Here is a 12589-nt window from a genome sequence, read left to right as displayed (position 1 = left end):
GGATTTTTCCCATCAATCCAAGTGGCGCATCATATTTTGGAGAACTGTCAAGGACAGCTAAAGGCGCTTTACAAGTGGGACAGGTAACACAACTGAACCTCTACACAGTCAATAACAAATCACTGCAAAACCATGCATGCGAATTTGAAAGGTAGGCTCCTGCTTCCTACTAATGCTCTCCTTTCAAATTAAAAAAAAAGAAAAAAAAATGACTTGGCCAGTCTGAAAAAGCTGTCTCCAAGTCAGGCGTTAGGACTGCCAAATTAATTACTGACCCCAAATAATTCTTGTTTGTGGGACATTGAGTAATGTACCAGAGCAGTGTAATTTTCAGTGGAGGGTTTTATCTCCTGGGAAGTTTTTTGAAAAACAATGGCTATTTAGAGCAATGCAGAGGCAAAAATATTTGCTTTTTAGAATGTATCTTTATCAGCTTCCTGGCAGGGATGCTTTAATAGTACACAGAGACTAGGATGAACACAATGGGAATAGAAATCTCACCCCCAGCTCCTTGAAACAGCACTAGCTGTTTTCACATTTATTTGCAAGTCAATTTTGGGAAGCTATTAATGACAAATTTAGCTTTCATTGCTGAAAGCCCCTGGGTTGGAGCAAGCTAATGAAAGAAATGGTTACTTTAAGACATTACCTCTCATTTTCTCTTAGGATGTCTTTTCCTTTCTTCCAAGAATAAGTAGGTCTGGGGGAAGCTTTCGGCTTACACTCAATGATTACTTCACCACCCACTTTAACAAGAGTTAACTTTTTCAAGAGTGTTTTGGAGAAGTCTGGACCGATGGCTGAAAGAAAGAAAAAAAAAACAAAAAACCACCCAGATCAGAATTCCCTCTGGAAAAACCAAAGTCAGGCTCTTTTGAACATTACAGTATTCCAGGGCTGCTTCTCACCTGCAATTCCTAAATGATCTGACTTTATGAACTATATGCACGTATGGATGGGGCAAACAGATACCTGAACACTTCAGCTCTTTACTTGTTTAGAAATGCATGTTCAGCTACAAACCTCAGAAACCAGTAACCTCAGCAGGCAGCAGAAACCCAGTGTCACACACATCTTATTTGGGGCAGCACCCCTATGAACTATGCCTGCATGAACTGTATAATGTATTTCCTTTTTTGCAGCAAAACAGTGTGATCATAATTTTGTTGAACATTGCTATGTGCAGAGCATACAGGAAAATTGTCACAAACACAGAACCCACACAATTAATCAGAAATGTCAGTATTTCCAGAAAAGTTGACATTTTTATGCTTTATATTCACAATTATTGCATAAACAGGGTCTTTTATTTTCATGCTGTAAGGGTGGGAGACCTTGACACGGCCAGGTCCTGAACCAAACAAAACAAAGCAAGACTTAAGTAGGCATCAGGGTACAAGGTACTCTCAAATCATCTTTCTTAGTCCCTCCAGGGCACACTCTTCTGTTTTGTGAAAAAGAGTCAGATATTCATTGGAGCAAACACCAAAGCCCTGCAGACAGTCTGCAGCCTGGCTGTAAGGCAGGCCTGGGAGGGAGGAGATGGTTTGGCTTCTGATTCCTGCCTTAAAGGATTTTTAATGATTTATTTGATGGGACCTGATGACAGGCAGAGCTTTGAGGTGGCTGCCTCTAGACTGACTCTGGTAGTGAACTCCCCAAAGACGACCAGGTTTTATTTATATCAAAGTAGGACAATTAATTTTTTCAATATAGAAAGCTCTGAGCAAATAGGTGAGGCAGCTTAAAGGTTTTATGAATAACTCTTGCCCTGCTCACTACGTCTTTGCTGACAAGAGCTTGCTTTCTGACAGATCAGTGGCAGCAAACTCTGCCCAGTCCCCTCCAATTCTCTCCATCCCCTTTGCTAGCTGCGTGCCTGCACCCTGCCCATCCTGCCCCGTCCCCGTATCCCCCGAACTTGCAACATTTTCCTCGACTTACTTTTTTGCTGCACCCTGGGAGGTGAGAGTTTAGATCACTGTGCATTGCATCTGCTTGATGCTCCATAAAATGATCTAAAACTCACCTGAAGCAGCTGGGGGACAAAACCTGCCATGTAATACAGAAAGCAAATTCATTTTTCTTAGGGCATCTCATCTGCCTCAATTCATTTGGACATCATTCCTGTCGCAAAAGAGTTGAATAAAACATAATACTACACTGATAATGGGATCGGCTTTATGATCGAATAGGTCTCGTCTTCCACTTTCATGAATCAGAGTTCACTCATCTCTGAGCTGTCTCGTTTTCTGTGTCTAATCATAGACAGCCGACTTCATTTTAGCACAGAGGAAAACATGTATGTTATTAAAGCCGATAAAAGAGCCATCTGAAAACCAACACTGGCTATGTAAAATATTTCAAAACTAAAGGAGGCATCCTGAGGACGACTTCCCACCAATGCACTCAGAACCAGATGAATTATTATTTATATCATATTATCATAATTAATACATTATCACTTCTGGAAATAATTTCTCAGATGATTGTCCAAAATTTATGAGCAAAACAGATTTTTGAATAATCCTGTTATTTCCACCTCTGTAGTGAACAGTTTAGACTGGGTTTTTTACAAGTCATTTGCTGTTTCCTTCTTCATCCTGCATGAGGTAGAGGAGTTGCATGATACGGGTTTTATTCTGTGATGTTCAAAATGTTGTAATCTGACATTTAGAAACTCTCGGCTCAGTTCTCAGCACTACCACAGCTTCCCTGTGCCACTTCAAGAGTAATGCATTTAATTTCTTCACACCTTGTTTGTAAAATGAGGACCTTAGTTACTTTTTTTTTTTCACTCTAAGCCCACCCTTCCTTTTTAAATTTTTTTTTTTTTAAACATTTAGCCTGAAAACTCTTTAAGGCAATGACTGCATCTTCCTCTACGTTTTTACAATGCCCAGCACAACAGAATCCTGGTTTTACCTGAAGACTCCAGGCATTATAACTGGCAACAATAATAGAGAAGAATCACTCCGAGAAAAGCTCTGTCTGTAATTTTCCATTTCTCTTTTTCACTTAATTTTGCTGTAAGTCTCACTTGCTGTTAGTGGTGTTTAATCATTTCAAGTGCTTAACTTCGGGACCTTTTAAAATAACCATTTTTATACTCGGAAAGATCTGTTTAAAAGCCAGCATTTCTCAGTGAGAGCTCAGAATATTGACCTCCATTGAAAACCCTAGTGAAAAGGAAAACACGCTCTTTTTCTTTAAAAATATGCCAAATTACATCACAGATCCATAGAAAATAATCTGCAGCACACCATTCTGGTACTTTTCACGTGACATACAGAAGCAAGATTGCATAACCCGAATGAGAAGTCAGCCAAATACAAGTTATCTGGCAGGTTTTTAAGAGCAGGTTCTCCAAGGTCTTTGCTTTTTGCGCAGACACGAGGTTGGCCCCTGGATGCTGCGGGGCTGCCGGGCATGGGAAGGCACTGGAGGTACCCACCAACAAGGGCTAAGTCTCTGTCTTCTGAGAAGATCTGCCTTCCTCCCAAAGGCTCATTTTTACCAGGGTTTTGAATAGACAGGAAAAGCATCAAGTGGGTTTATTTCGATTTCTTTCACGCAGTAACACATCCAATAAATCTTAGCACTATGAAGTATAATTTATTGAGCATTATTGTACTTTTCTTGAACAGCAACACTGACAATCTTTCAAATAATTTTTTTTTCTACGCAGGTATCTATCACTGCTGATAAAAAATGGCCAATAATTGAAAATGCCATAATCAGAAAAGACCTCATGCTTTGTTCTTCAGGATAAAGCAGGGAATGATGCTATTGAACATTCGCTTTGAAAACAATGGAACCACTATTCTGTAATTATGAATTCTATTTAACCCTTTGAAACTATGTATCTATGTTGACATACCAGTTTCCAGGCCTGCCACTCGTACAAGAGCAACATTTGTGAATGAGGTACAGACTCACAGGACATCTGAGGCTGGCAGGGACTTGTGGAGACGGTCCTGTCCCACCCCTGCTCAAGCAGAGGCAGCTACAGCAGGTTGCCTGGCGCCATGTCCAGTTGGATGTCGAGTATCTTCAAGGACAGAGATGCCTCAATCTCTCTGGGCAACCTGTTCTAGTGTTCAACCAACCTCATAGTAAAGAAGTTTTTCTTATGTTTAAATGGCATTTCCTGTGTTTCAGTTTGTGCCCATTGCGTCTTGTCCTGGCACTAGGCACCACTGAGAAGAGGCTGGCTCTGTAATCTCTACTCCCTCCCATCACGTATTTAACCACCTGGATTCACAGGAGCTTCTGGGACAAGTAAAGTAGGTGTACACAAAACAGGTGGGGCAGAAGTTGTTTTTCTTGGTAGGGTTTGGGACAGGAGTGTGACAATTGCCATTAGAATCATGAAAAGTCTATTCAGACAGGTGGTTTTTCAACATTTCCTCAAGAGAGTCAGTCTCTGCAGCCCACAAGCAGGCAGTTACTGTCCAGTGTGCTCTGAACTGCAATACTCAGGTTTCTCCACCGTTTCTAACCAGTAAGAGGCTGAGTGAGCTTGCCAGCTCTCCGTGCTCAGTCACCTGGATAAATACGGGAAGATGGGATGATGTAAAAAAAAGAAATCTGTTCTCTCTCCATCTACTTTCTGAAGTTTTCATTTCATGCCTTACTTAAAAACAGCAACTTGTCAAAGATCCTCTGCTTTAGATGCTGAAAATTAGCAAAACCAGCTTGGGTCAAGGCTTTGCTTGTTTTGGAAGGTTTGCAGCGTTCAGGAAAGTAAACTTACCTATGACACTCAGTTCTGCACTGGCAAAAATGATGCCGTGTTTGTTTTCCGCCACACACTGATACATGCCGGCATCCGACAGGCTGACGTTCGTTATTGTGAGTGAGCCCTGCTCAAGCTGAACTCTGCCCTGTAGGAAACAGTACAACAAATAAAAAAGTAAATAAGGAGATCCCTCCTTGGAACATAAACCCAGCGGTTGTTGTGCTATATTTCATACCAAGGTGGACAAAAAAAAGTAGCAGTAATGGGAAGAATTTGCATACTCCAATCTATTTGTCTGCCAGCTAAATTTATGTCAGGTTAGATACTAAATGGTAAAACCAATACAGTAGTTGGTAAATGCAATTTAAATTGGAGGACTTTCTCTTGACTTCTTATTGATTTAATACCCAAACCATTTAGATTAATATCCCTTTCAAGTAGATAAACTTGAATCAAAAAATGCACTTTTGTTCCATAGTGGCATATCACAGTCAATCGTATTCTTTAAAACATTTAAAACAATGGCATTATGAGTACATATGGCAATGAAGGCTGGTGAGAGTGGTTGCTATCTTAGATAGCACAGAGAGAAATACTTAAAATCCTCTGCAGTTTACTGAAAACAATATAGATGTTAATAATTTAATGATCCTTTACTTCATATCAGCCACTGACGTGATTTAAGTACAAGACCATCTGCTAGTGACCAGCATGAAGCAAGTAAAATTAGCGTGTGGAACAAAAGACCAGGGTATCATTTGTCAGCCTAAGGATATGGAGCTCGTGTTATCAATTTTAATAAGTACAGCAAAGTGTTCCCTCCCTCCCCAGGATTTTCACCATTTAAAAAATAGTAATATAAAGAGCTATTGGCTTTCTACTTCGCTGTAGGGTAGAAATTTAATGTTTGTGCAATCTTTATCAGGGTTTCATCAAATCTAGGCTGCCATATTCTTTCACAATAAGCGAAGGGGAAAAAAGCACTGGCTACCTTAAAACCAATGCTTTGGTGACTTGTTTTCGTTTGTGGTTATAATGGTGGGGATCGTGGGACTGAGCGATGACCCTCCAGCAAGAGGCTGGGCAGACAGGGCAGTGGAAGGGAGTGCGTTTCCCCAGCTCCTGCGCATCACCCTTCTTTAGGCAGCTCTTCGCGTCCCTGGCAATGGCAGGCCATGCTCCTGGTCACCCGCATGGGGACACAGCTTGGCAGAAGGAGTGGGAATGCCGTTAAAGACCAGCAGAAACGCTGAGGTTTCATTAGCAGCTGAAGTTTACCCGAACATCATAAACTTAAAAGAAATGAAACAGGGGCAATCATTTTCTGGCTTCAGGCTCCATAGTCCCATTTCGCCATACCCTCCTCTTCACAAGGGTCTCTCCACCCTTAGGTTTGTATCATGGATCCCTCATTTCAGGGAGGACCTCTGAACATAGAGCTGTTGTGTGTCCTACTTGTCGCTAACAGCAGATCTCCTGAAGCCATACAGAGGTGCCCACCAGTCATGACAAGGAATTGCCTACACAGCGGGACGATTTCAGAGCATCACCATCCTTTCTATTTCCATTCCAAAAGTAACAAAACATGCCGAGATGAGAAGGCTAGCAGGGCATAAAAGCACGTGCAGAACCTATGACCCTCCTCCCCAGCGAAGGGCTCCAGAGGTGCCTACCTGTGGCAGCAATGGCTCCCCATCCTTCAGCCAGCGGTACGAGGGCTTCGGTCTCCCGCTTGCTCGGCATTCCCAGGCAACGCTTTCCTCTATGGCTGCGTGTACATCGCTGATTTTCTGAATCCAGTTGGGCTGAGCTGCAATGCAGAAGTAATGACTAAAGCCTTGTGTCTGTAACCAACAGCGTGCTCTCTAGGTGCAAGCAAATGGCCATTTCTTTCTTCATTAGCACATTTACGAGTTGGAGTTAATAACATGCTTAATAATTGCTAAAGATTTTTTTTTTTCCCCCAAGTCCAGTTCTGCTTTCTGAAGGTGGCATGTGCAAGATCAGAACCTGTTTTCATTTTATTTTTAATAAAAACACTTAATGAAGAAGAGTAGCTTCAGAAATCCTTATCATCATACAAAAACAAAGCAACAGTTCATGGGCTGCCCCAGTGGAATAAATGGCACTGTTAGACCCCTGGTCCTTCAAATAGAGACATTTTCTTCTTCAGGATCTATATGACTTAGGCTTCAAAGCTCTAAAATTTAGCACCCAACTTCAAAACTTGTGATTTAGAACTACCTCTGCACTGAAATTAAGGTTATTCCAGTAACTTAGGCCTGCATGGTTATAGGCACTACTTCAGGACCAAATTCTCAGTCTTTTCTTGGATTAGGGCCATATCTACAAGTACTGCCATAGGAAGCTCTTCCATGTGTATGAAAAACCTTTGGACTCAATAATTGTATTAATGATATTGAATGAACGTAGAAAGTCCAAAAGCAGATATCAGAGATACATATTGGTAGAATTTCGTGAAAACTGGCACTGGCAGTTTTCAGACACTTATGAGATCATATTTTTAGTTGTGTTTCACGTATTTTTATCAGAGTTTGTTGTTTGTTGGCTTTTTTTAAGATACAGCTTAAGTTTAGCCAGATGCCACATGCAAATCAAATTCTGCTAAAATTGCCATGTGTTTTCAGAGACCATACAAAACCTCTGGCTTTCTTATGCTACCTTCATAAACCCTACAATACTTTTCAGAAAGTCCCATTAAAAAGGAGAATGAGTTCAGATTTTTTTAGTGGTCATTTACCCTATTTTGACATCAGAAAATCTGAGAGACTTAGTAGGAAGATATTACCAGCAGAGGTCTCCAAGAACCTGGTTAATACTTTTTTCCATGTAATCAGGTAAAAAAAAAAAAAATTAAGATTACTCAAAGACAGGTAACAACTTTATGTATCTCCCTTTGGATAGGGACAGGGGCCAGAGAAAGGTCTGAGAGGATAAATTAAAAAATATCATATCAAAATGGAAAGTTCAACATACAGTTGGTATGATTATACCTAAAATATTGGTATGTCTACCATCATGTGTGGCTGCATATACACATTCAGAGAGCTGAGTGCCTTTTAAAACTGTGTTCAGGCTGTGACAGATGTGTGCTTAATCCCACACCTACCACACTGCACGCTTCCCTTCTCACGGTGCCTACAAATCACAGAAGAAAGCTGAAGAACTTTGCACAGCATCTGAACTCCAAGGGACTTGCAAAAAAAGCAGAAAGGTGAACTGAATATAATGACAATGCAGAAGCAAAAGAAGTAGCTGAGAAGGAGAGGTAAGCAGTGTTTACTTCTCCGACTGTCCCTCCTGCCCCTGTAGTATTATAAGCTTGTTTATTATCTGTATCTAAAGAGATATGAAAGGGAAAGCTTTTAAATGTAGGAAGATGAAAGTCAATTCTGTCATCTGGAGTAAGAACTTGAACAATTCCATTGAACTGAGACACCCTGCGCAACTGCAACGGGTTCAGTGGCTCAAGGACATTTGCAAATTACTCATGAATTTACGTATTTACTATTCTAACAGCATCCAAGTCATAATTTTGAAGAGTCTCTTATGATACTGTAAAAAGGAGCTGTATAAAATGACACAGATTCATTTGCCTTTTATGCAGTACCGAGTGCTTTAGTAATTTCCCACATGAAAACAGAAAAATTCAGACAAAACAACTGAAAGTAACCTGTAAAACAAGAAAACCCATGAAAGGTAAGGTGGGCTCTATAACACATAATTGCATGCTACGTAAAAAGAAAGATAATTCTCGTGTGAGGAGGAAATAAAATTCAGTCTTTATCCTTATTTCAGGCAGACTCCCCCAATAAAGAAAACTCTCGCCCAACACAGCAGAAGACTTTACCTGTCCAGTCTTTCTGCTGTACTTTGCATGTTGCACATCTGAACTCCTGCTCTAAGTAATGGCGCTGAGATTTAAATGTGGTGCTGGATGTGCTGGGAGCCGCCACCCCTGCTATCCATTTCACTCTTTTGCACAGCACCCGCAAGCTGCAGCCTTGCACCGTACACCACTCTTCATCCCCTCCAGTTATTTTAACCAGTCAAGCTTTCTGTCCTAAAGCCATTTATGGCTTTACAACTACAGAATGAGCGTAACAGGTCAAAAAATAAATCACAGTGAAAACCAGGAGTCCTTTGTTTCACAGGAGCTTTGTTCTCTGCTGCTCTTTGGGAGACTTTTCTAATTAGGTCAACCTCTCCTTTCAACAGTTCATTTCAGAGAATAGCAGGCATGCTCTTCACTTAATCTTGAGTAATACACAAGGGTTGGTTCACGCAGCAAATATGTTTGAGCCACCAAATGAGAGTCACCATAATATAATGAAATTTGACAGCCTCCCATTGGGGATCATACCAAGACATGGTAATGTGACACAAGATTTCAACCACGATAATTAAAATAATTCAAATAAGGATACGAAACCAGCTCCACGCTACAACGTTTTCTGGTATAGTGACATTATTTGAGATAATGACAAGGTTTAATTTGTGACTGGTAGCAGTGTTCTAGAAAAAGTCCTTCAGATCATTTCAGTGGTGCTGACCAAAGATGACACATTCTTTCATATGATGGGTCTGGAAATATTTTGGCCTTATTTGGAGTACTTAGATATTACTGGCCTTGGAAACACCCCGGAGGAAAAATCTTTAGTACCAACTAAAGAAAAAAATTACACGGAAGCTGATTAAGAATTCATCTGAGTTGCAAGAAAAATTCATATGCTACATCTATGAAGTAGAAGAAAAAGCTTAGAAATATAAGCATGACGCTTACATAAGGATAGCTTTAAAGAAAAATATCTCCCTCCTAGGTGATGAGAGCTGTCTGGAATTTGTACTCAGGGGGATGGAAGAAAAACGATGGCAGCGGTTACAAAAAAACCTGTTTACCTTCGATCACTTTCCAGTCTTCAACAATGCAAAGTGGGGCATTTTAAACCAGGTGATTAGGAAAGTATGCCCAAATATACTCTTCTCTAAGACCAAAAAATCCAGAATGAGACTGTCCTTCATTGCAATAAATTGAAAGGCAAAAGTAGGCACTGGAAAGCTGGACCAGAAATCATGTCCTAAAAGGCATTTGAAAATTAAATGACACAGCCGGTGATGATGCATCACATCAGAAATGAGTAACAAAACCAAAGAATTATGGGAGCAATGTGAGAAATAAACCAGAAATAAATCTGTAGGACTTTGCCATCGTCTGTGAGTTCAAAACAACCAAAAAGACTAAAGCAAATGAGGTACTAATACATATACAGAATCCAATTCTTGGTCGGTGTGTATTGAATTCAGTGTTCCTAAGCCAATTTATAGCAGCTGATGACCTACTGCAGGCTGTGTAATTCATCATTAATGGCAGATGAAAGGCTGAATGACTTGTCCATTACTATATCTATTCTAAGGAGATTGAGACTGAGCCCAGGATCAGGAAAGTCTAAAGACCAGAAAGCCAAGCATAAGAAATAAGAAAAACAGATGGGAAAAATACATGAGTAATTAAAAATAAAGAATGCAGCCAGTGTATAAGGTTTGTGCAGACAAGTGCACGCGTCATCCTGGTCCAAATGGGGATATAGCTTCTATAAACAAAACCCATATGTCCCTAGTTTGTTATCCTTCCCCGTGATCATGGGAACATGAAACCAGACTTCAAGTTATCACTTTTCCTCTTCTCTTCCTCTCCTCCTCTTAATCCCTTCCTCCTGACCTCTACTGCCAATTAAGGACTATTTGCAATCCATACAACTCTTAAAGCTGCGCAAATCCTCCACCATAGTAATCTGCTTGAATGTTGCACCTAAATCATCTCTATTTGTCTGAGTCTTTGGAAAGTTCACCAGATACTGCCGCTCGGGCAGGATGTCTCCTTTCTGCCTCTCTAGAAGGCTGACCATAGTGAACTGGAGTGTTCTGCTTGGGACTAAAATATTAAATATCAGAGGAAAAGAAACAGAGGAAATTTTGAAAGAGTTAACCTAGCTGATAAAAATAGTTAAATTGTCCCTACCTCTTATTTACGTCCCGTTCCATAAGCTATTCCGCACCATTACATGACTTTCTCTCCAGTTACACCAGGCACCAAAGGACTGTAGGTATTACAGGCACGTTCATAAAGACCAGTCCTCAGGGATTTAGTTATTTTTCATCCCTGACGCTCTAGACTGCAGCTACCCAGGGGAGTAAGGGAGGTGTGGGGTGCTCTATGAGTAGCCTTCACACTCTTCATTTCTCGTACCTATTTGTATTTTTGCTTCTCCTGCTGGAGAGTTATTTTTCCAAGCCAAAATGATAATAATCTGAGCACTTTTTCTGAAGCTGCTAAAAATTGATTTCTCTATAAGCAGGTTTCCCTGGGAAATGGAAAAGCAGAGGAGAAACATGCCTGTTCTCTGTGCAGAAACTTGTTGTGGATGCAAGACTTCCCTTGGGCAGCAAATTATTCAAAACTCAGAGTTACTCCTGCACTAAAGTCTGAGAAAATACGTATTCCACTGGCAGGAGTCAAGACATCCTTTCTCCAAGTAGTGATTTTCCCCAGGGTGAGTGTAACCAACCGAGATTGGGCACTGCAACGACTGCTCCCAAGGCCAACTGTCCCTTTCTGGAAGGATGGATTTGGCTGCTGCCAAGTGTTTAAGTGGTGGTTAACCAAGACTTAAATTGGCACAATATTCTGAAACAACACAGGATTTGAGAACTTTAAATAAAATTAACATGGAGATGCTTGAAGGTGAGAAATCAATTGGCAATGTATCTGTGTAACAGGTAGCAAACTGGGTTTTCTAGTGGGGCATGTAAATTATAATTAATAATAATATATACTTGTCCTATTTATGTGAATTTTCTTGTATTTTTCTAAATCCAGAAACTCATTTTATTTCAAGTGGCTTTGAATCTTCAGTGAATTATTTGTGATCTGGGACCTAAACAGAGTAGAAACATACAACTGCCTGATTTTCACTTATGCAAATTTCCTTTTTAGACCTCTAACCATAATGAAGAGCATAATATGATTTACATTTGAGGTTGTTTTATAGAGCGGCATAAAGTAGCTTTTGCACAAATAAAACACAGGCCCACTGATGAAAGGGGGACTCTCTTCACTGAAAAATTAAGGAGCCGCATAAATTCCTGGTGGGACTTTGATTTGAGAAGTATTTAATCTGAAAAGCGGCCCAGCCAATTAAATGGCTTCTGCTGAATATCTTACAAAATGCTGCAAAGAACTGTAATTAGTTACAAATAAGTCTGTCTCTCTGCTAATGCGGATGCTGCTGCACTGACACTTTTAGAAACGATTTTAACTGCAACTTTTTCCTCCTTGCCTTGGCTTGCCAACAAGATGCTGGGCAGGGAGCAGATGAGCTCAGAAGAGAGAGATGCTGGAGGACCCCACAGCAACACAGGCAATGCCGAGTCAGTACCTGCGTCCATGCCAGCCGAAAGCGAGCCATTTCGGTACTTGGATATTTTCCCTCTCTTCCAGGCTGTGTAAGAGAGTGTTGATCTGACTGGAAAGCCAAATGCCAAATTGCATGGTTTTGGTCATAACTCTGGCAGACAAACATTCCCAGTGGTGGTGTAGCTCTTCAGCGCCAAGCACCCTTGCCTGTACTGGGGTGCCTGTCCCCAATCCGGCAGCCCTGCCGGCCCTGGTGCTGCTTTCTCAGTGCTGTCGCTACCAGTCCCATTGCACGTGCTTATATTTGGATCACCTTGACTGACAGCTATTTTTCCTGTTTTCTGTTATTCAGACTATACATGTCATTGGGGAGGGGGATATCAAGACGTTGCATTGTCTCATCAGAGTCAATA

At 40.8% G+C, this 12589-nt stretch overlaps 1 protein-coding gene across 1 annotated transcript in view; it reads right to left on the bottom strand.

Annotated features, from left to right (window-relative positions):
* LOC309594805 (contactin-4) overlaps positions 1-12589 on the bottom strand; it is a gene marked incomplete at both ends in the record, with an annotated part of 167981 nt that overhangs the window by 60422 nt on the left and 94970 nt on the right. Inside the window, 3 exons of the mRNA XM_082321209.1 lie at positions 650-800; positions 4757-4886; positions 6415-6551. Coding sequence (XP_082177335.1) covers positions 650-800; positions 4757-4886; positions 6415-6551 — 418 coding nt within the window. The remainder of the gene's footprint in view (positions 1-649; positions 801-4756; positions 4887-6414; positions 6552-12589) is intronic.

The sequence above is a fragment of the Platalea leucorodia genome (assembly GCF_965183815.1).
Source record: "Platalea leucorodia genome assembly, chromosome: 9".
NCBI lineage: Eukaryota > Metazoa > Chordata > Aves > Pelecaniformes > Threskiornithidae > Platalea > Platalea leucorodia.
Note: the sequence above shows the minus strand (reverse complement) of the source record. Positions and strands in the feature narration are given on the sequence as shown.